Here is a 19,428-nt window from a genome sequence, read left to right on the forward strand (position 1 = left end):
CAAAAGAACGAGGGGTTGTGGGGTGGTGTTTGGACTGGTGGTTTTCGGACAAGATGGTGCAGCAGCCATGGCTGTCTTGGTGGAGCTGAAGACGTGGTTGACTGACGTGAAGATGGAGAGGGAGCTGGGGCGACGGGATAGTGACGACGCAGCAGCAGCTGCGACGAGCAGCTGAGGACGGGGGTGATGGTTTGGGTCGTTTGGTCGTCGACTGGTTATGGCCGTAGATGGTGTTTGGACGGTGTTTGGGTGGTGTTTGACGGGCTGGACGGGATGGACGGAGGGAGTCGATGGCGGACAGCAGTGGTCGTCGGATTTAATGGAGGATCGCTGGAGAGGTTTTGGAGAGGAAGAAGATAGGGTGGCCATTGTTGGCTTTCTTGAAGCTTGAGGAAGAAGAAGAAGGTAGGAGGGGGGGGATGGTTTAGGTCTTTTAGGGTTTTTGTCTTCTTTTTGTTTTGTTTTGTTTTGTAAAATGTAAGACAAAGGGGTTTGGGTCTTTTGGGTTATGGACTGGGTCGACCCAGTTCGAAATGGACTGGGTCGTAGGGAAGATTGGGCCATTTTTTGGGCCTGTGGCTTGAAATCGAAGAAGAGGCCCAATTCCGACTTTCCTTATATTTTTGCTCTCTTTTCTTCTTTTATTTCTCTAAAACTAAATTATAAAAATACTTAACTTATTATTAAAAACTAAATTAAGTTATAAAAGCGCAAATTAACTCCCAATAACAATTAACGCACAATTAAGTAATAATTAAGCATAAAATTGTATATTTGGATATTAAATGCTAAAAATACAAACGATGCCTATTTTTGTAATTTTTAATTTTTGTAAAACAAATTTAATTACTAACAATTGTAGAATTAAATCCTACATGCAAAATGCGACATATTTTTGTATTTTTTATTAATATAGCAAATAAACATGCACATACAAATACAAATAATTATTCAAAATATCACAAAATATCACAAAATTGCACACCAAAGAAAAATTATTTTATTTTTGAATTTTTTGGGAGTAATTCTCATATAGGGCAAAAATCACGTGCTTACACCTGCCTATAGGAATTTTCTGAATTTCTACATTCTCACATGTAGATAACCATGTCTATAGGAATTTCTTCACTCTCATATAGTTACCGTGCCTATAAGAATTTCTGCACTTTCATATAGATACCATGTCTATAGGAATTTTTGCACTCTCATACAGATACCATTCGAATTCTGCATATGCATGTAGAAAATATGCCTATAGGTCTTATCTAAATCTTGCATATCCACTAGGAAAACATGTTTATAGGTCTTAAATAACCAACTGCAATTAGATATCATGGTCATATAAAGTACAGTACCTAGATATCATGTTTGTAGATTTCTGCATTTCTCTATGTCTATAAAGATGATTCTAAAATCGACAACATATAGAAAGCATGCCTATAGGAGCTTTAATCAAATATGAAACATCTCACTCGTTTATGAGTCTAAAACCGGCAACAATAATGCATTACCAGTTGCAGAACTTGTGATCTTTTGCTAAAACTCGCCTTTCTTTCTTCAGTATGTAATCAATTTACTTCATTATTTCTGAAATCAATAGATATCATGCCTATAGGTTTTCGTCTAACACTTAGGCAAGCCATAGGGTAAACTTATAAACTGAATCAGATTTTTTATATGCTACAACCAGTAGGCAGGCCTGATTTGGGCTTCTTATCTGAACTGTGTAATAAATCACTGCCTTGACCCTTTAAGTTTTAATCAGACCCTAAACAGTATGTGTAAGTCATGCTAACTACTTGCTTTTCTCTACTTAAAGGAGGTCCGTTTGAGCCTTTTCATTTGTTTATATGCTTCCCCATACTTGCCATATATGTTTTGTTTGTCGCCTTAGTATTTTTACCTTTTAGAACCACAATAAGCCCAATATCCCTCCCCTTCAGGATTAGTAGTCCCAAATGCCTCCAGGACTAGTAGGATTGGGGCGGGTAATAGCATGTAATAAGTAAACAAGACCATTCCGCACTTTAATACCTTAACGGGTGGGAAGGGTAGATATGGATATGATGACCAGGCGATAATGTCACGTGTAACCCCTCGTCGAGGAGCGATTACCGGGTATTGTGTGGGGTGATCCATATTATTAATAAACCTAGGACCCCCTCCTTTCCTTTTGTTTCTTTCTCTTTTAAACTGTTTCTTTAAAGAAAAATCAACTTCTTTTTTACTTTGACTATTTTGTAACCATTACGTGAAAACCCCCTCTTGTTTGAAGTTCTTATTTGCCTATGTGTTATTTGTACCTAAAGTCATAATAATTTTCTGGCCGGGAACCACACTAGTGGATCCTGAGGGGTGCCTAACACCTTCCCCTTGGAATAATTTCAAGCCATTATCCAATCTCTGGTTGTTCAAATAAAACCTTTCTTAGTGTCCTAATGCACTTAAATCTTTAGGTGGCGACTCTTCAATTCAAACCCAATTCCCGAAAGGGAACAAGTTGTCCTCCCAAATGTCATAAACTCGATTTTGCGAGAAAAAAGGGAGCGCGACACTGGCGAGATACTTGTCATATCCGCATGCGACCACGCAAAACAATCGACATTAAAATTAAGAAATTCAATAAATCAAAACATGAGCTCGGGGTGTAGTCCTGCCCCTAAGTGGAACTTCCTCTCCAAGATTTTTTCGAACAATGAGACTTGTTCAAGTTCTTCCGATGTGGATTTTGTTGCGTCTATTTTTTGTGGTACCTGAGAATATCTTGGTACTTGATAGGATTTCGACGACTCCTCTCCCTGGTTGACTCCGCTCATCTTAGGAGATGGCAACGATTCCTGTAATTGTTATGCCGCATGCTCCTTCCCTTTGCTACTAGAAACTAAGATTGTATTCATCTCTTTTGTTGTTGGCTGGTCACCTCTTAATTGTTTAATTCCCTTGGGAGTTGGGAATTTCAGCAACTGATGATATGTTGATGGCACAACCTTCATCTCATCGACCACGCCCCCCCTAGGATAATATTGTAGCCCATATCGCCGTCCACTACCTCCAAGAGGGTCATCTTCATTACCCCCTCTGCCTTTATTGGCAACAGGATCTCTCCTCGGGTTGTCACGCTTGCTAAGTTGAACCCAGCGAGGGGTTTTGTAGCCGGAATGATACTTCCGGTGAGTTTGGATTGCTCCAACACTCTCTATTGGATGATATTAGCCGAACTTCCTGGGTCCACCAAAACACATTTAATTTTAAAATCTAAGACATTTAAAGAGATTACCAATGCATCGTTGTGCGACAGTAGCAGTCCATCTGCGCCTTCCTCAGCAGAACCTGATGTCACATTGTCCTGTAATGACCTATTATTCCGGTCACGATCAGTTCTCCTATTGGTAGCGAATCTATCTGCCGACCGAAAACCTCTGTCGTGCCGTTAATCTTGCTCATAGGGCAAAAACCGACCCTTTGAAGACCATCGATCTGTGTCGAAATCATCCTTCAATTTCTCCTTATTCTTTTATAGGTCCCTGCCTTTGGTTGACGCTGAAAAGCTGAGTCGGTCATCATCAATTCTTATCTTTGACTCATACCGGTTGTGAACATCCACCCATGTTGTTGCTTGGAACTCGAGTAGACTTTTATTCAATTTTCGGGAAGTATCGGAACTTCTCGGATTCAACCCTTTAGCCAATGCTTTTGCTTCCCATTCATCTGGCACCACTGGGAGCAGCATCCTTTCTTTCAGGAATCCAGTCACGAACTCCCACAAAAATTACATTCTCCTTGTGCAATCTTGAATACGTCAGCCTTTCGAGCCTGTACCTTTCTGACCGCAGCATGGGCCTTAATGAAAGAATCTGCGAGCATCTCAAAGGAATCTATGGAATGCTCAGGCAAAAGTGAATACCATGTCAGGGCTCTTTTGTGAGAGTCTCTCCAATTTTCTTCAGTAAGACTTACTCAATCTCGTGGGGAGCCAAATCGTTTACCTACACCGCTGTTGTGTAAGTGGTGATATGATCCTGAGGCTTTGAAGTCCCATCATACTTCGGCACGTTTGGAGTTTTGAATCACTTCGGGATCAACTCTGGTGTCGCGCTTGGTTTGAATGACAAGTTGGGTGTACTTATTCGAGTCCAGTCCTTTTAACACATGTGGTGCGCCCGTAATTTGATCCATTCAAGCATTTATTTCTCTCATAAACCGCATGAGTTTGGTTTTAAAGGGATCATTTTCATTGTTGTTGCCTCTACCATTTCCCCCGGTCTTGTCAAAACTGACTTTGACCCTCGGGGTGTTGTTGCCAATCCTTTGGTTATTTGATTTGCCGGAGCACCGTGAAGGAGTGGACCCCATTAATTTGCGTTGTTGGAAGAACTTGACAACGCCTTCCTTAATTCCTTCATGACCTAATCCTGTCGCGAGAGATGGCCTATAATAGCTTTTTGTTGTTCCCTTAGGATTCTTACTGTTTCAACGACGTGCTCATTTTCAGCATCATTAGGAGTTGCCTTTCGAACATGTTATGGATACTGCCTGCCATGAACCGACGCGGACTCATCCCCCACGTTGCAGGTATCACTGATAGAATCTTCGTGCTGAGGCTAATTTCCTTGGGCCTCAACATTGTGTGCGATGTTGACATCGTTAACTACCATTTTAATGATTTTTGCTTAAGAACAAAGAATCAAACAAGTTAGTAATAGATGCAGGGATCAACTCAATTACACAACTGTCTAAGCCCTACGATGGGCACCAAACCATTTACCTGTAAAATGGTACAGTTAAATTTATACGTAATTTATAGACAAGTGAATCGATTTGATCCTAAAATGATAAGTAAATTAGTCAAAAATATAAAACTTAGCGTTGAAATTGACATAGGGCAGTAGAGATCTTGAGCCCGGGAGTAGAACTTCCGGAGACAGTAATAGCAATATAAATACACAAGAAAGTAAAATGCTATTGAGCTTTGAACAAAGTATAGTGTATGTTTGTCAGACTTTACAGTGATGGTAGAGCTCACTATTTATAGTTGCACCTAGGGAACAAGGAATGACAATTATGAGAGCTATTGAAGAATGTATAACGGTAGGTAGTAAATGCCATATTCTCTGTAACAGACCGTGCACTTAATGCTATAGAATATTCTTCGTTAAATGCCACTAGGTGGCAGGCATTTATTTCGCCTTTATAAATATCATTCTATCCGATAACAAGCGAAATCATTGCCTTCGGATCCAACTGTCTTCTATCTTCGGCTCCACATGTCGCTTTTTCATGCGATCATTAAATATGAACATATTTTACTCTATACATGGTATCCCACGGAATAACATCCGTTTAAATTTTGATATTGTTAGGAAAACTCTAACAATTTTAGACTCCCGCCATGAACTCCTTTTTTCCTCCTTGTCCATCTCCTTCTCCCGCTGCTTCTTTTTTTTCTCCAACTACTACCAGAGGCGGATCCAGGATTAGAATTTGATGGGTTTAACATCTAAAAATATTAGTATTGATCCAATTATATTATTAAAGTTATGAGTTCATATCTATATTTATTCCTATTTTAAATAATTTTTACATATAAATTTATGTTTCGTATCGAAAGTACTGGGTTTAGTTAAATCCGGCACCGCTACACTGGATACGCCCCTGACTAATACTACTTCTTCTTCAAATAAATTTTGAATACGCAACTAAAATTAAAATTGTACTACGAAAGCAAGTTGCATAAAAAGTCATATATTAATGATCATTTGTGTCGGCTGCCTAACACACACAACTCTCTTAGTTTTTTAACACTTTCACATAAATGGGGACGGATGGAGTAGTATAACTTTGAGCAGATTTATGTATTATAAGACAAGTATATAGGGTACTAATGTATTTATGCTTATGTGACCATTTTTTCTACTTTTAGCGCAAAATTTTGTTTTGCAGAATATAACCTTTTTTATGCATACAGATCACCGCTTAATTGGTTGAATTAAGATTAATTCATTTTAGTGATGATTTTGTTGTGGTTTAGTTAACAGATAATCTCAGGAAATAAATAAATCCTTTGAAGTATAACCATATAAATAATTTACTAAACAACTCATATGATAATTTACTAATGAAGACCATGCCTATGAACTTTTCTACATAAGCCAGTGTTTACTATACAAGAACTCTTTCCTATAGGTTAGTTGTCTATGTGGTTGGCAACAGGTGGGTCAGGTCGGATATGGGACGAGTGAAAAAAGATAATGTAAAAACGGATAAATTTTCTGACCTGGCCCATATTTAATACGAATAAAAAATAGGTTAACCGGCAGATAATATGTATATACATATTATCAATGGTTTCTTGAATATGATCACTTTTGAGAGAATCTTTAGTCCCTCAAACATGAGGAACTCCCAATTTGAGGCTTTATAAATGTAAAAGTTAAACTCATTTGATCCGTTTTTAAAAAATTTATTATCCAACCTATTTTTTAATGGATAATATGAATAGATAACTGTTTTTTTTTATCTATTTTGCCACCACTTATCATCTCTACCGGAGGAGCTGGATTTTTCATAGGATGCACCGGTATAATGGCAATATCTTAAATTGTTAAATCAATAACTAAATTAAATGTTTTAGACAATAAAATACACCTTTCAATATCTTTTTTTTTGGTAATGAAGACATTTATTCCGCCCTGTTTAAAAGTTATTACAAGTTGGGACTTTTCTAGGACACAAGGTTCAAAAGTAGAGACAACAAAAGGGGGAGGGGTGAAGTACAACATAGGATTTCCAAAAAAGTTCGAGTTGCTTCCATGCTTGGCCAAAAGATCAGCGACTCCATTAGCTTCCCTGAAGACGTGAGTCACCTGTGGCTCCCCTACTCTAGTGAGCATCCATCTGCAATCAGTAATCAAATTTTGGTATAGACAATTATCGTTAGTAAGCATGTTGACTAGAACGTTGCAGTCTGTTTCAATCACTAGTGGCATGATGTTTTGTTGTATGGCTATTTTTAGTCCATGTATAAGGGCAAGGCCTTCCATGTAGATATTTGTTGCATGAGGAATGGATATGTTGAAACCTAGAATCCAGTTACTGTCACTGTTTCTGAAGACCCCCCCCCCCCCCCCAATGCCTCCCTTTCCTGGGTTACCTATGCTTGAGCCATCGATGTTTAATTTGAAAGTGTCCAAATCTGGTGGCTTCCATTTTATGTAAATAGTATTCCTTAAGCATGACTTCTTAATAGAATCTGTTAACAATTTAAACTATATGTGCTTTTAACAATATTTTTTAACAATAGAGGAGTTTTATTGTTGTTGAATATAAGGTTATTTCTGTGAATCCAAATGTGCCAAAGGGTGAAAGGCAGGATGTCTGCTTTCGTTAAATGTCTGTTAAAAGTGAATTTTGTTTGGCAAAGTGTTTTTATACAGTTGTGCATAGTGAAGTCATTGTGGGGTTGGTTTGGGTATTTGTAGGAGTTTCCCAGTTGGTCCCAAATAGGTTTTGAGTGAAGGCAGTTAAAGAACATGTGTTTCATGTCTTCTTCTTCATTCTGACAGATGTTACAAATGCTTGAGGCAGTGATTTTCCTATTAAAAAGCATTTTTGATGTGGGGAGTCTATTGTGGACAACCGTCCATAGAAGTGATTTAATTTTGTTTAGGGTATCTAGCTTCCATAACCAAGAGAAGTCTGTCAAGTTTCCTTCTACTTTTGACTGAGTCGCAAATATTTGGTAGACAGCTTTTGTAGAGAAGCTCCCATTAGATCCTTCCACCCATGAAAATTTATCAATTGCCGGCTCGCTTTGTTTTACATAGGTTGTAAATATTTTATTGCGAATGTTTTCTGGAAGCTCGAAGGAAAGATTGTTGATATTAAAATAGTCATCCTCTAAGATGATCTTAGGGGACCTGTGTCCATTATCCAAGCATCATGCCATAGGTTGATGGATTCTCCATTACCTACTTCCCAATAAGTGCCTTTTTCATAGATTTCTCCTTCAGTACAGATGTTTTTCCAGATGTGGGTTCCTTTTTTTTCTCTAGGGAGTTCCATCTGTTAGAGGGATTATCCATGCTATATCTACTCTACAGGACTTCTACCCAGAGAGACTATTTTTCCGTTGCAAATATTCATGCCAGGGTCGCATTGAATGAGTGGTTTTTCCATTTGGATTTGTATATCCCCAACCTGCCTTCCTTCTTATCCCTAGTCACTGTTTTCCAATTAATTAGATGACATCTTCTTTTTTCGGAAGTGCTCCCCCACAAGAAATTCCTTTGGATGGTGTCAATGTTTTTAAGGGTAGATTTAAGGAGGCTGAAAATTTGTATAATGTAGTTAGGGATGACTGCCAGGGTGGATTTTATTACAGTAGTTCTACCTGCTATAGTTAGGTGATTTATTTTCCATCCCTTTAGCCTACTGTTGAGTCGATCAATGATATATTGGAAGTCTTTTTTTGGATGGACTAGAGTTCAGAATTGGGAATCCCAGGTATTTCCCTACTTCATTAGAGGATCTCATGGATAAGCATTGGTTGATGCATTCCTTGTTTCTGGAGGGGGTATTTTTGGAGAAAATAACTCTTGACTTTTGAAAGTTAATGGATTGACCTAAATAGTTGCAGAATTTATTAAGGGTGTCTATTATTGAGTTGCAACTTTTTTGGTCGGCTTCTGCCATTAAGATTAGATCATCTGCAAATAATATATGTGATAGTTGGGATCCCTTGTTAGAAATTTTTATGGGGATCCAATTGCAGCAATTAATTTCATGATGGATAAGCCTGGACAACATTTCCATGCAGATTATGAAGAGGTAGGGGGATAGGGGGTCCCCTTGCCTAATCCTCCTTGCGGGTCTAAAGAAATATGTGCTAGACCCATTTATCAGGATAGAGGTTGAAGTGGTAGAGATACATGACATGATTAGGTTTATTAGGTCTTTGGGGAAGTTTAAGGAAGTCAGTGAGAGCCTGACGAATGACCATTTTATTTTGTCGAAAGCTTTTTCACGATCTATTTTTATCAACATTTTCCCTTTTTCCCCTTAGTTTTCTTAAAGTAGTTCATTACTTCGTTGACAATGATTGCATTATCAGATGCCCTTCTCCCTTTTAGGAAACTTGTTTGGGTGGGGTGTATGACCTTTGGGAGGAGAGGTTTGATTCTATTTACTATAATTTTTATAATGGTGTTGTCGGCAGTGTTACAAAGGCTTATAGGTCTAAATTGTTTTATTGTCTGTGGATTCTGACATTTTGGGATTAAGCTAATGTAAGTTTTGTTCATTTCCTCCACCATATTTTTATTCCGAAAGGTTTCCTTACGGAAATCGATTAAGGAACTTTTTGTTTTGTTCCAAAACTTTTGGTAGAAGAAAGGGTGGAGACCATCCTGTCCTGGAGCTTTATATGGTTTAAAAGAGAAGACTGCGTGTTTAATTTTCTGGATAGTAGGTTCCAAGCTTAAGTCAGATTGGTCATTGCTATCGAGAGTAGCATAGTAGGACATTGGAGTTTGATTTAAATGTGAAAGATCTTGACTGGTGATAAAGAATTTCTTAAAAATATCAGTAATCAACGGAATGATCTCTTTTTATTCGTAAAGCCAGTTACCTTCCTCATCTCTTAGGCTAAGGATTCTATTCTTTCTTCTACGTTGCATGGTGGTAATGTGAAAGAATTTAGTATTTGCGTCACCCTCATTTAGCCATTGTATTCTTGATTCGAGCTTCTAGAACTCCTCTTTTAGTTTTAGAAGCCCATTAAGGTCTTCTGTTAGAGTGGATTCAAGGTCTCTTAGGAATTGACTAGTAGTATATTTAGGAGAGTTTTGAATTCCGTTGAGCCTAGCTATGGTGACATTTTTTTTTGTGAAAAATATTCCCAAAGGTATTAATATTCCAGTTTTTACATATTTTGTGAAGTTTTCAACAGTCATTAGTAGAGTGTCGTGACGGTTCCAAGTGTCCTCTACTAATTGTTTAAAGGAAGGGTGGGATAGCCACATTGATTCTATTCTAAAGACTTTATTTTTGCGGGACACAATTTTCTTTAAGTCTAGTTTAATAGGACAGTGATCCGAGTAAACCCTGGTTAGGTGGGTTACTTGGACTTTTAGGTAAAGATTAATCCAATTTGAGTTGGCCATGTATCTGTCCAACCTTTCCATTATTATTGATTTTTCTTCTTATTCGACCAAGTGTACTTAGCACCCTTAAACCCTAGGTCTAGGAGCCCACAGTAGTCAATACAGTTGATAAGTTTTGAAACCCTATTGTTATTAACGGGTAAGCCGCCAAATTTTTCATTTGCCCCGGTCACTTCATTAAAGTCTCCAGTGACTAACTAGGGGCCCTTAAAGGAGTTTGCTACTATTTTTGGGTTATTCCACATGATACTTTTTTCATCTATTAAACAACTAGCATAAATAACTATTAAAATCCATGGGTGGGGAGAATCTTTTACCTTTACCATGGCATGAATTTCCTGATCAGTGCTTGCAACTTGATCAACTGTCACCTCTTCTTTATTCCACATCATAACCATCCCTCTAGAGTTGCCTTGAGCTGCGACTTGGGTCATTTTTGTGAAACAAAAGTCATCAACAATAGCTTGGTGATCCGCTAACTTTGTTTCCAATAAAGCTACCAGAAAAGGTCTGTTATAGTCTAACATTGATCTAAACACCCTTCTGAATTCTTCATTCCCCTCTCCCCTGCAATTCCAAATTATGAAAGTCATTGATCTAAGTTTGGGGTGCCTCCTCTTGTTCCTGCCGTGGGTTTGCTTGGGGTGAACTCCCCCATGCCCTATTGTCTTGGTTCATCCAGTGATGTGCGTACAGAGTTGGGATTATTACTGCCCCGTACTTGTAGATTGCCGGTGGGCTTTGGAGAACTCGTATATTGATCGAGAATTTCCTTAAGTCTTGTGGGCAACATAAGTTGTACCTTTTTTCTCTTTTTTCCTTGAACACCAGTGTCTTTGGGTCCCTTATCATATCGTACTCCACTCGTCTTGCTGTCGATGATCCTTCCTCTTCTTCCCCCTCTTCCGTTTGTGTTTAGGCAAGTAGAGGGGCACTGTTTGATGTTGCTGCTGAAGCTAGGGTTTGAGTGGCTCTCGCTTGTGCTAGGTTTGTGTTCATCACTGGATTGCTTGGGTTGTTGACATGGTGTGTTGCTGCTTGGTATTGGTGGTTGTGTGTTTGGTTTGGGTGTATGGTTTCTTGAAATAGGGGTAGTTGCATGCTCAGGCCTATTAGAGCTGAAGCGGTCGTCCTTGGTTGCCTGCTCCATGGTGTTGGATGGATTCCCATAGTGGGGTGGTTGATGGGGGTGGGCATCTGGTTGTTGAACATGGCCAACCAAGGGTGGTTTGCTATGTTGTCCAGCCCTATTCTCAATCCCTCTGTCACTATCTGAGCAAGGTAGCTCTGATCCTCTAGCTGGATTGTGATTTCTTGACCTTCCAGCTGCAGGTTCATATTTAGAGAGAAGCTTGTCAGCCCGTACTCCAGCCATGACTATGGAACGTGGTTCATTGGTAGTGGTGGTGTTGTGTAGATTATTGGTTGGGGTGGGTTCATGGGTAGGTATGGTGCATGGAATGTTGTTCTTTGTTGTCCCCTAATCCAAGTATTCCTTCTGTTCCTGTGGTGTCTTCTTTGGTAGTTAGTGGAGTGAAGCCTGGTCATGTTGTTGTTTGTTGTTCTTTGGCAGTTTGGAGTTGTTATCTTTGGGTGAGGGGGGCTCGTTTGAGTTATTAGAAATAGAGTGCAATTTGTGGTACATGGGTGTGATGTACATGGCTGATGGGACAATGTTTGTTTCAATTTTTTGGTTTGAGATGATTGCTTCAAGGGTTTTGGTTGGGATGATTTTTGATATGATATCATGAGAGCTTATGTCTACTTTTTGGGGAAGATGAAGCTTTGGTTTAGGGGTATGTAATCACCATTTAATGTTGATGGGGCTTTGCCTAGGGTAAGGGGAGGGTCAATATCCATTGCAATTCTAGTTTTGGTTGATTTAGGGATATGATTGGCAGGTTTAGGTATTGTCTCTAGGTTTCTTGTGTATTGCCCACTGGTTTTTGGGATTGATTCGTTGTCCTTGTCGTTTCCAATGGGTGTGGGTTCTTGGGTATTGAATTGGGGCATTAAATGCTTTATGAAGTGGTTTGACATTTGTGGGGAATAATTATTGTCTGTTGTGCTTTTGTTTTGTTTGTGTGAAAGCTAAGGCTTCCTAGGGTTTCAAGAGTTTGGTCAACACTGATTTTTTGATTGGGGGGCTGGGTATTGTCCACTGTGTTGGCCATTGTTTTTCTTTTGAATTCTTGTTTCGAGTTTTGTCATAGGGTTATATCACCAGGTCTAGTTTCATCGACTTGGTTTTTTGCACTAACGTTTAAGCCATGCCTAGTTAGCTTAGATGGATCGTTCAGGCTGGCATTAGCAGTAGCCTGTATTTTTTTTGATTTTTTTGTTTGGTATGTTACAATGGTCCATTGATCAATCTCTTTGGTTAGGGTATCAATTACCATGGCTTTTCCGTTGTTGCTGATAGTTTTAGGTTCAACAGTAGTTGTCGTGTTAGGACAGTTTTTTGAATTGTGTCCCAGTCTTCCACATGATTCACTTAGTAGGTTGAACCCTTCGTAAGCTATTTTTTGGTAATGGTTTCCTATGATGATGTGTGTTTTTAGGGGATTCTCTATGGGTGTTAGAATGCATACCCTTGCGTATTTCCCTCTAGTGGTTGAGTATGTGCAAGCATCGATCCTAAGAAGTTTACCTAGTTTGTTTCCTATCTTCTGGATAATCTCATAATCATAGAACTCCGTTGGGAGCTCTGGTAATCTATCCCAGACAACTGAGAAAGTTAGTGATGTTGTTGAGGCTATGAACCTGGGTTTCCATTTCCTTACTGTGAGGAATTTGTTTCCGATAAACCAAGGTCTCCCGTGTAGTGCCTTGTCGTAATTTTTAGGTCTAGTGAATTTTATGAGATAGCAATCATGCCCAAGGTCTATCAACGTTAGATGCTCAGTAGGTCTCCATATAGCATGTATTTTTTGTTGGAGGAATTGGTAGGTTACTCGTCTGCCGAAGATTTTGATTATTAGAGAGTTTTCCCAGTTTCTGTATATTCTTTCCTTATCCTCTGAAGTTATGGGAATTAAATTTTCCGAGTCAAAGGTGTTTTCAGTTTTGTCCGATGTGTCAAAACCTATGATGGATTTCTGAACTGCTATTTGGTTTCTAGTTTGAATGATTACTATGTTTTCTTGCAGTTTGGTTAAGAAGGAGGTTTTTTATCTTGTTTGTTTTCTTTTTGTTCTGGGAAGTTTTGCTGATCTCCCATTATTTGGGTGTCCAAGTTTTGGTGGGAGATCTGCAAATTTGTGTTAATAACTCTGAGATGTTCCATGTCGTAGTCTGTCACGTCGGGGGCCTGTGTTTTGTGGCATTGTGTTGTTGATCTGAGTTCTTCTTGTCAAGCATGGAGGCTTGTATTTTGCAGTAGGTGTTTGTTTCTGTAGGTTAGCTGAGAAGGAACTAAAAGTTCTTCTCTAATGTTTTCTAGAGAGAGCCCAGACGTTCTCTCACTACACTTAATTATATTATATGGTCTACCCTACTATGAGAAGTTGGAGGATTTATGGTTGGACAAATTGTGAATCAGGTCATACGCACATGGAAACATACTTTCACCCCTTTTGCATTTTTCATTAATCTGTTCTTGAGTAAAATACTTATATAGGTTGTACCCATAAACCTTATAGTCTTCTAGGCAATCCAAATAGCAAGATAGCTCCTTTTCTTCTTCACGAGTTATACAGTTTACCGATGTTTTAAAAATTAAAACTAAGACAAACATATAAATTTGCAACACTGACATAATTTGCTTACAGCACATTTTTTCAGGATATATTTCCTGCAAAACAAAAATGATTGTTAATTAGAATCAATAAAATTTCTTGTTAACCTCCTTATCTAGAATATAAACTAATTAACTCGAATGATAGAGGGCATTACTCGAAAACAAAAAGATAGAAATATCTATTGAAATTTTAGGGGAAGTATATTCTTGTGCATCCACACAAGTATAGAGTAATTGCATTTGTTAATTTAAAATCCACAAAACTTTTGGATGATAAACGTTACCAACACATTTATATTGCACCTTATACAAAATGATTCTCTGAAACTCTATGAAAAAAATATTATTTAAAAGTTGTTTGTTGTATCATGGGATTTAATTCTTAAAAACGAGTAAAAATATTCACCACAGCCATGTACACAAAATAAAAAAGGAAATATTAAATAGGAGTTCCTTGTACTTTGCACGCCTAGCATATCCAGTATTTTTTTTTATTTAGACCCTATTCACTCGGTTTTTACACTCTTAATCTATTTATTTCCTTAAAAAAAATATAAGATAGTTCATTTTGTGAGATAACAATAGGAAGTATGTAAAATAAATAAAATAAAAAGATTAGAGGGAGAGGTGGAAGAGAATGAAAAAGAAATGTATCAAAATGGACCCTTTTGTGAACTTTCTCCATCATTTATAGATGCTACAGTGAAGGGAATTAATATTGATTATACCAAATCAGAAAGTTTTAATGAATAAAAAAAGAAGATGAACTCCTTGCATTTTGATGTGGTTAAAATAAGGGAAGTGGAAAGGAATTGAAACACGGAACGGTGAGAGCCTGCTGTAAGGTTTTAAAAATAAGGAGATAAATCATTTTTCTAGGCACATGGTAAAAATAAGAAGTTTTCCCACCGTATGGCTCGTAAAATTAATTGTGTTTAATAAACAAGAAACGATCGAAAAGGAATAAAATTAGGAGGCAAATCATAAAAAGTAAAAGGATAGGTTATAAATAATTTTTTTTTACCATAAATTAGTAGTATAAAATACAAAAAAAATAAAAAATAAAAATATCAATAAGTAGATAAAGCAACAAAGCATATAAAAACATTCAAGAAACAACTAAAATTATGTTTGCTTACAACACTTTTGTTAGTCATGCTATGTATGTTTTATCAGGTTTATGTGAGACGAGATGATTCATAAATAGGTCTTTAACATTGTAACGTATGGTCCGAATTTATTAGTTTCAAAAAATTCATGTATGTTTCATTTGATTTGAGTAAATGACATGGAAACATTCATTGCATGAAAGCAATAATCAAACTTACATAAAATGTGTTCACCATTATGTATGATCTAATGTTTGCTAGTTCAATATATATAATAGGTAATCAAATGCCGGTTATCTGTATTATTTTAGTAAATTAATTGGTTACACTTAATTACAAAATCATATTCAGTAGTTACTTAATTGATTGCGAGAGTCTTCTCAATCAAAGTTAATGGCAAGGAATTGTGTTCTAATACGTGTACATTTCATGAGCTTAAAAATATCTACCCATAGATTCTTGCCCGAGATGACTTTATTAATAAAGTCTTTCAGTGGCACGTTTCGATCCTCTTCCCCATTAATTAAAAAAAGTGAGTTATCGGTTCAGATACAAGATACTTTCATTAGCGCCTGGACAATTAGACATCCAACCCGTAATTGCAACGACCCAATTGCAAGAGCGGAGCTCTACCAACTGAGCTATATCCCTCTGAGCCAAGTGGAGCATGCATGAAGTAGTCAGATGCTTTTTCTATTCTTTTTCCTAGCACAGCTGGGCCATCCTGGACTTGAACCAGAGACCTTGCCCGTAAAGTAAATCATCGGACCTACGGTCCAACCAATGGGGAGAGAATCAATAGATTTCTTTTCGTGAGCAATTCATCCTTCCCAAATACAGCTCTCCGGAGATGACTTTATCAAAGTTATAATCATCCATATAAGGGCTTATAACATGTTGGAAGTCAAAAGAAAATAACATTCCAATCTGCGACAATATATATATAAATAAATATATGTTAAAGTTTGAAAAACAATCTTAACCTATCACAAGCGTAGGTTGGCCAACAACATTTAAATTCAATACTATTTTTTTGCATATCTAATGGCAAAGTATGCCACAAGGATAGGGGCAATAAACCCCTTGAAACCCACTCCTATCAAAAAACCAGCCTCCAACTGCTTCAGCGATAGTCTGTTACAATAAGTTATTGTCAAATGTCAAATAATTACAACACAAGGAAAGATAAAAATTATAATGTAAAGAAAAAGAAAAAAGAAAAGAAAAGTGACCTTGTTAGCTAATGTTGGAGAGTTAGTGTAGGACCAGTAGCTTTGTATTTCAATGCCATGGTGGGAATGGCAAGAGGAAATGAAATATCCTCTTGTTGTACTTGGTCCTAGTTCGTTCAACGCCTCTAAAAATGTCAACCTAAAATCTGAAACAAAAAAAAATATTACAAAAGCAAGTTAGAGGTAGTGTTAAAAGAGAGGAATTGTCACATTAAAAAAAAACCATAATTGTCTAGTACCTTGGATAGTTTGCAGTTGACTAGGTGAACAACTATTTAAATTTCCCTTGCAATAATCCCAAACATGTTGAGGGTCAGCTTCTGAAGGAATCAAACTGTGGTTTATCTAATTTTCAAGAATCAAAATTCAAAAAGGCAAAAACATTTAGAATATATAAATTAAATATATAGCATATGAAAACAATTTTGATTTGCAACCATGGAAATCGAACCTGAAAAGCATCATAGGCCGAATTAATTATGAAAAGGGGTGTGTAAGTATGTTGTGCTGCATACTGAGGGAAGAAGCACTGCCAAATTGAATTGTATATTAATGAGAAATATTATGTTGGCTAATTTTATTTTTATTCCATAAAAAATATTGGTCTTACCAAACTTGGGTCGTTTAAGCTCAAGGTGCACGAGAGTGGTAGGTTCTTGGCAGATCCCTAAAGTATACCCAAAAGAGAGTCAATAATTAATGTTTATATACAATAGGTAAATGCAAAATAAAGCAATGCTCAAAATAAAAAGCAATAAAGAATAGCAAAAGAGAAAATATCTACTAATTAATGATATTGTTCTTACATGCAAAGCAACAACTCTCTTGTAATACTCTTCAATTTGTGGCTCCCCAGTTATAGTTTTTCTACATAAAATTCATCCAAGAATTAGTTAAAAAGAGAAGGCACACTCTTAAAAAAATTAATTTCTCATAATTTATGAACTTACACATTCAAAAAAAAAGCAGCATCAGAAATGCACTTCACTCTAACAGTCAATGGAAAAAAATATCTGAATTTGTCACAATGTAGGATTGCACCCAACCCTCCTGCTGAAGTTCCACTAAGGATAGCCTGTCATAAAATTATAAAAATTTCTTATATTTCAGCTATATAATTAAAGAGAAATAAGAGGAATATGATTTTTAATTGAGACGAACATTTTGAGCATATATCATCCCTTTACGATATAGTAATTCCTCCATAATTGCCTCAAAAATTCTTGCTCCTCTATAGTGGAGGTTAGTATCCTGAAATTTTCTGACATTTCTGGTTAGAAAGTTACATCGACAACGAATTCTAACACGATTAACGAAAGGATTTTGACATACTGGATCAACTTCTTCAATATCGCCAGTATATGATGACCCATCACAACATCTGATCTTGACTAGGTTCCAATTGTAAAAGTCTAAATTCAAAAAAAATAAAAATATTTTCATTAGTTATCAGTGCCACAAGCCCACAATATCTTATAGAGAAGGAAAAGAAAATGATAAATACACATAACCTATTTAACTACCTGGATTTAGTTGAGGATCATTGCTTAGAACTCCACTAAAATGAGCTACAATTGGTGCATGTTTCGAAGATAAGTCCGAACGTGCGCGATTTTGACAGTCAGAAGTAGTTTCACACCAGCCCCCACCCTGGAAATTCAAAGTTGAAGATTAGCCAAAATTTAAACCAAAAAAAAAAAAAACATTAGAATTTGAGTCAAATTAATTAACCTGAAGGTGAATGACCCAACTATAAACTCCTGAACTAGTTCCCGGATAAAAATGGAATGCAGGTGCACTTCCATCCAAGCATACTATATAAAAAGAATATTAACCAAAACAACAATCAACTAAAAAAATAAGACAATTTTTCCAAACTACAAAAAGTTAAGAAAATGTATAAATATACGGAGTTCATTTCTGAAGGAACACTTAGTCACCTGCTCCTTTAGCAATCGCACTATAGAGAATGGTCGTGTTAACATAGAGATCCTCCGCTTCTGTTGTCGTCCAAAGATACAGTACAGACACTAAACAAAATAACGTCTAGATGTCAATAAAATACTCCGTATTCGTTGCAATTTATTACTAAATTTCTAGATAACTTTAGTAACAGCAAAACGAAAAAAAAAACAACTATTAGTAGTAGTAAAGTGGGGATGCATTTTAACCTATTATTACGCATGGGTTAGTGTCAGGTCGTATCTGGTTGTTTAGTTTTAGTGAAGGGACAAGGATTCTAATTTGGTTATGAAAGTTGATGGAAAATAAAGCTTCTTTACTCCAAAAGTTAAGAGTAAACAGCATATAATATTGGAGAGAGAGACTAGAGGAATTAGTAAGATACGTACAAAGCACAGCACCCATGAGCACTAAGTTAAAATCCATCACTTTCGCCATTCCAACAGTCAGACTTGATGTTGAAGAAGCTAGACGAAGAAGTTGATGTTGAAGCGTAAGATATAGAGCCTTTTCATAACTAACTTGATATTCTAGTTCATGAACTAATCTAGACAAATGTGAACAAATGAAAAACAAGTTTATTATTTTCACATTTAAACATTCTCCTTAAACTTGTTTCATCACTCCAAGAGCCTTCTTAAGCTTTTGAAAAAGCTCAATCTTCAACGGCTTGGTGAAAATATCCGTAATTTGGTCTTATGACTTTATGTGCTCAAGCTCCATAACTTTATTAGATATGCAATATATAATAAAGTGATACCAAGTATAAATATGCTTGCTCCTTTCATTAAATACCGAATTCTTGGCTAGTTCAACAGCCGATTTGTTGTCAACAAATATCTTTATTGCACCTTTCTGTGGTAGGTAAAGTTCCTCCAACAAGCTCCTTAGCTAAATTGCATGACAAACACAAGAACAAGCTGCTACATGCTCCGCTTCACAAGTTGCCAAAGTCACAATTGGTTGTTTTTTAGAATTCTATGTAAATGCGAAATTTTCAAGAAAGAAAACAAACCAATAGTGCTCCTTCGATCATCAATATCACTAGCACAATCAATGTCATAATATCCAACAGGCTTGGAGTCTTTGGAAGATGAATAAAATATTCCATAATCAAGGATACTTTTGATGTACCAAAATATTCTTTTGACTACCTTCAAATGGGAGGTTGTAGGCTCTTCCATAAAGCAACTCACATGTCCAACACCAAAAAAAAATCTCGTCTT

At 36.9% G+C, this 19,428-nt stretch overlaps 1 protein-coding gene across 1 annotated transcript; it reads right to left on the reverse strand.

Moving 5' to 3' along the window:
• Window positions 1-16,049: 16,049 nt before the first annotated feature.
• On the reverse strand, window positions 16,050-18,640 carry LOC107820301 (pectin acetylesterase 8-like). The gene is made up of 13 exons (XM_016646563.2): window positions 18,592-18,640; window positions 18,181-18,270; window positions 17,972-18,054; window positions 17,764-17,890; window positions 17,573-17,652; window positions 17,402-17,491; window positions 17,191-17,315; window positions 17,047-17,107; window positions 16,851-16,907; window positions 16,692-16,769; window positions 16,480-16,585; window positions 16,241-16,386; window positions 16,050-16,142 (listed from the first exon to the last, which is right to left on the reverse strand). The coding sequence occupies exons 1-13, from the start codon at window positions 18,638-18,640 to the stop codon at window positions 16,050-16,052; spliced, it is 1,185 nt and encodes a 394-aa protein (XP_016502049.2).
• Window positions 18,641-19,428: the final 788 nt, after the last annotated feature.

Source organism: Nicotiana tabacum, chromosome 5, assembly GCF_000715075.1.
Source record: "Nicotiana tabacum cultivar K326 chromosome 5, ASM71507v2, whole genome shotgun sequence".
Taxonomy (NCBI): Eukaryota; Viridiplantae; Streptophyta; class Magnoliopsida; order Solanales; family Solanaceae; genus Nicotiana; species Nicotiana tabacum.

Coding starts and splice junctions, on each gene's coding strand:
- LOC107820301 (XM_016646563.2), bottom strand. CDS start 18,640: ATGGCGAAAGTGATGGATTTTAACTTAGTGCTCATGGGTGCTGTGCTT. Junction 18,055..18,180: donor TGCGATTGCTAAAGGAGCAG/GTGACTAAGTGT, acceptor CTTTTTATATAG/TATGCTTGGATGGAAGTGCA. Junction 16,770..16,850: donor GCTTAAACGACCCAAGTTTG/GTAAGACCAATA, acceptor TCAATTTGGCAG/TGCTTCTTCCCTCAGTATGC.